The 4,726-nt window shown below is 42.5% G+C and overlaps 1 protein-coding gene across 1 annotated transcript in view; it reads left to right on the top strand.

Annotated features, from left to right (window-relative positions):
* Window positions 1-213: 213 nt before the first annotated feature.
* The window catches only part of kctd3 (potassium channel tetramerization domain containing 3), a 24,892-nt gene continuing 20,379 nt past the window's right edge, over window positions 214-4,726 (top strand). The window contains 5 exon segments of the mRNA XM_083760114.1: window positions 214-626; window positions 1,057-1,110; window positions 2,032-2,077; window positions 3,427-3,500; window positions 3,617-3,675. Of these exon segments, the coding sequence (XP_083616240.1) occupies window positions 556-626; window positions 1,057-1,110; window positions 2,032-2,077; window positions 3,427-3,500; window positions 3,617-3,675 (304 nt within the window). The 5' untranslated portion in view covers window positions 214-555.

The raw sequence follows: 4,726 nt of genomic DNA, 5'->3' as shown, positions 1-4,726 counted from the left end.
TGGCTGGATCATAGGGCTGGTCTCTGAGTCTAGAGCATGGTTTGGGGCGAGTCACTTCGCTCACAGACAGAAATCGAGCGTACCCGATCTGTGTCGTCGTTACGCCGTAGTAATATGCGTAGTATTCATAAATGTAATGACGTGCTCTACTCGGGGAGAGGCAGCCTTCTCGTCTGAGCAGCGGTTGCCAAAATGCTGCGCAAGATGTGATCCACGATAAGGAAAAGTCCACGCTCGCTCACCAGATCATCGCAGCAGGGGAAATAAAGGAGTACTGTGTGTCTCTGTTGGATGTCTTGGAGGAGAACAGGACCCCCTGTCTCTGTCTCCTCGCCCACTATGCGGAGGAGGAGGCCATCTGCATGAGGCGCATGTTTACAGCGGATATTTTCTGGCCGCTGAGAGGACAGGACAGCCAGGGCAGCCTTCATGGGAGACAGGCGACAGGGCATCTTAACTGGGAGAGAGCAGGGAGGGACGTACAGTAGACAACATCGCTTATTTACAGTATAAAGAGCTGGATGGAAGCCTTGTGCATTTGCATTTCCAATAAACATGGCAACGAATGGTAACCATTTAGCGTCTGGGATGGGAGAGATTATCCAGCTAAACGTCGGTGGGACGAGGTAGGCTTGTCATTATTAACATAATGAAACATAGCTATGATAGATTATATGGGCTTATGATTGGCCAATTTGCCTGGTCATCATCATCTTCTTGACCGTGCATATAGTGTAACGCAAACGCATGGTAGGCTGTAGTAATAATACATGTGTACAACCTGTAATGGGCGCGCGCACACACACACACACACACACACACACACACACACACACACTACACACTACACACACACTCTGTCTCTGACATCACCCTCTAACTCTCTACCTTTGTTAATTTATTCTTGTACACATAATCATGGACAGTACAAACCTATCAGACTATTAAGAAAATAAAAACGACCAATAAGGCTGTCTTTTGAATGGTTGATGCACTATTGTTCTACACGTGTAATAACATGTAAACATGTACATTGTGTATTTATTTCTTTGACAGATTCAGCACCTCCAGACAGACTCTAATGTGGATCCCAGACTCTTTCTTCTCAAGGTTGGTTTGATGCCATCTACTGTTCTCAAGAACAGGGACGTGCAGAGAGTGTTAGAGGGGCTGGGGCTGAAATCTCGTAAGCGGGCACTTTTAGACAAAAAAAATAATAGAAGATCTACAAGCTCGCAACGCATCGCGACGCGTTAAGAGCTTGTAGATCAGCTTTTTTCGGGGCACAACCCAGCACTGAGATGCGGTGTGCGACATGGATTTCTAAACGCAAAATACTACATGTGTTCAAGTTCAGGAGACAGCAAATCTCCTGAATGCTGCCTCAATCCTGGCATGGCATGGAAAGGAGTGGCATTTGCATTTCTTTCACCATGTTGGTGGTCTGGAAAGGGCAGTTGTTTTAGGGCAGGGGCTGAAGCCCCCTTTGATGTCTATGTGTGCACGTCCCTGCTCAAGAACAGTAGACCTTGACAAGGTTCATGTCTCCTGGTCAACTAATACGATGATGATGATGATGATGATGATGATGATGTTGATGATGATGATGATACACACACATCCGGCATCCGACAAGCAGCAGTATCACAAAAGGAAGTAGAGTCTGCACACTGGAAATACTGGACATATACTGCTCTATTTTATTGCGTCAACTCCACACATGCAGCATTAAAATTTTCTACTTTAAATATTTGACATTGACAAGTGATAACACAACCAATGAACGAAGTAATGATCCATATTCTTATACAATTAACTATAGCACCATCTCTGTGCGTGTGCGTGTGTGTGTGTGTGTGTGTGTGTGTGTGTGTGTGTGTGTGTGTGTGTGTGTGTGTGTGTGTGTGTGTGTGTGCGTGCGTGCGTGTGTGCGTGTGCGTGCGTGTGTGTGTGTGTGTGTGTGTGTGTTGCGTGCGTTGCATTGCGTTGTGTGCACGCGCGCGCGTGCTTGTCCACACATGTGTTTTTCAGTTTGCTGAGCGGCAGGATATCAACTCTAAGGGATGAAACAGGAGCCGTAAGTAGTCTTTGTTGCTGCTACACAATAAAGGCCAGATCATTAATTTATTTTTGATCTCCAAAAGATTCCATGGAGGGAAAAGATTTTCAGTCCAATGTTTTTGTGCAGTTTAAACTATGTGTACGATTAGTATCACTCGTCACATAAAACCCAGAACGGTAATTATTTTCAAACAGATCAATGGCAGGTTGCATTTATACAACCTCAGCCTCCGTCCAAATTGTTCCCAGTCAGACCTTTGACCTTAGCACCATGCTTGGTTCCCCTCAGGTCAGGATAGACCACATATACAAATCAATATCCTACTATTATTAAATACTACAAAACTCAGTAGGTCTGTCCTCATCCAATTTTCGTCCTCAGTGGGTTGACCTGATCGATCTGAACTTGCACATGACGGGCATACACAGAAGAGAGGAGGCGAATTCTTCATCTGAGCATTTCTTTTGCCACATGCATGGGATCTGAAGTCAAGCTGATATGTTTGGTTGCAGTCGCCGTCTCATAGCCCACATGCAAGTCAACAATGTGGTTTTATTGACTTTTAGTTGGTTGTCAGTCAGGGTGACACCATGACCAGTCGTGACTGGGCATGAATCAAGAACAGAATAAATAGATTTATCTCATCCAACAGCAGTTGAAATAATATTATATTAGGATTAGGTTGTGGGTACAAAAAATCTTATGACGTTGAGGAAGATCTCAAGATGGAAACGTCATTATTTATACTATAGCACCTGAATAAAAAGGCTTAACCCATTCTGGGCGGGAACCCCTTTTGGTGTTTTAACTAAGCATTATGCTATACTTTAGCTATTGAAAAATAGCAGATCTACAAGCTCATAGCGCGCCACTCGGTGGCACGCTATGAGCTATGAGCTACGAGCTTGTAGGTCTCTCTCTTGGTCGTCCTCAGACGAGCCCTCCATCGTCGTTTCCAGTCAGGTCTGCTATTTTAGAAAAATCGTAAAGATGCGGCACAAATCTTTGAATATATATTCTTTATTATATTTGTTATTATATTTGTTTTTTTTATTTCGACGTCAGGCCTAAATGGGTTAAACAGTCTGAGCTGCACCAGCGTCTATTCATTTCTTCTGCAACTAATTTCTTCTGCAACTTGTAAAAGAGACTTCAGTCTCAATGTGGTTTTTACTGGTTGAATAAAGGTTAAATAAAATAAAAACTATTGTTCCTGTTACTGCAGTAACATGTGACGGCGGTGCGTCACATTTCAGGCTGAGGCGCGTCGGTAGATTCCCTTTGTGTACAACGATTCTTATCTATGGTTTGTTTTTGAAGAAATAAAGAGTAAAGTGTTATCATGAAACATTCTCTTCTTCCAGATATTTATTGACAGGGATCCCACAGCTTTTGCCCCAATCTTGAATTTCCTCCGAACAAAAGAATTGGACTTGCGGTAAGAAGTCTCTGTACTGTACTGTACTCGTACTGCACTGTTCTCTTCTCTTCTATTCCTGCAGGGTGACAAAGCGTTCAGTGTAATGTATATTTACATGTCTCTTTATCTTGTAGGGGAGTCAGCATCAACATTCTGCGCCATGAAGCTGAGTTCTATGGGATAACTCCTCTAGGTGAGTCCGAGGGCTGAATGGAAGTTATTTACATTTTATTTTTATTTATTTTTAATAATAATAATAATAATAATAATAATAATAATAATAATAATAATAATAATAATCATCATTGAGGTTTCAATATGGGCTTCGCACTACTGTGCATTGCTCGGGCCCAGGTTCCAAGTACGATCCCCGGCTCCTCCTGGCTTTGTGTCCAAGTGTCCTTGAGCAAGACTAAAAATGTCTTCTACATCCTGACAGTTTTCTGAAAAAGCTATGTTTCTATATGTCAGTCGTTCTTCGATTTTTCAAAAATAGCAGACCTACAAGCTCGTAGCGCGCCACAAAAATAGCAGACCTACAAGCTCGTAGCGCGCCACTCGGTCGCGCGGTTTGAGGTAGGTTGTCGGACCAATGACAGTTGGACCACGTCGGTGTGTGTAAATGTAATGCACATTGTGAAGTGATGTATGATCTAGTGTGCTTGTCTTCGCTGTCCATGATTCTCCCGATGCTGCTAGTCTGCCCAGTGGCTATGAACCTTTTAAGCATCATTTTGTATAAAATTACGTGATCGGTTCGGGACAGCCCTAAAAATAAGTGCTAAATATCTTTGTATTCTGATTGTAATCATCCCTAAAAAGTGTTTGTTCAGTTAACAGGAAGAGTCACTGTATTAATGTCTCTCCAGCTCTTTAGGAAACAGAAAACGCATTTTCAATTGTGGTTACCAATTCATCCAATCAGGAGAGGATATGGGATAAACAAGTGAAATTGGTGGTGATGACACAAAGAAATGAGCAGACCCAATTGGAAATGAAACACTGTCAAATTGAAGCTGCTGGTGATTCTCTCTTATGATTGGAAAGCCACCTGAAAATGGTCTAATAAAGAACTGGAGAGACGGGGAGACCCGGGCCATACTATTGAACAAACACTAGCAATGCTTACTAATAGAATAGAGCTTTAACCCATTTAGGCCTGACGTCGAAATAAAAGATATGTAATAATATATATTCAAAGATTTGAGGCACATTTTCACGATTTTTCAAAAATAGCAGACCTA

Source organism: Protomyctophum parallelum (assembly GCF_964188405.1).
Source record: "Protomyctophum parallelum genome assembly, chromosome: 2".
Lineage (NCBI taxonomy): Eukaryota > Metazoa > Chordata > Actinopteri > Myctophiformes > Myctophidae > Protomyctophum > Protomyctophum parallelum.
This window is presented reverse-complemented; position numbering and strand designations above follow the sequence as displayed.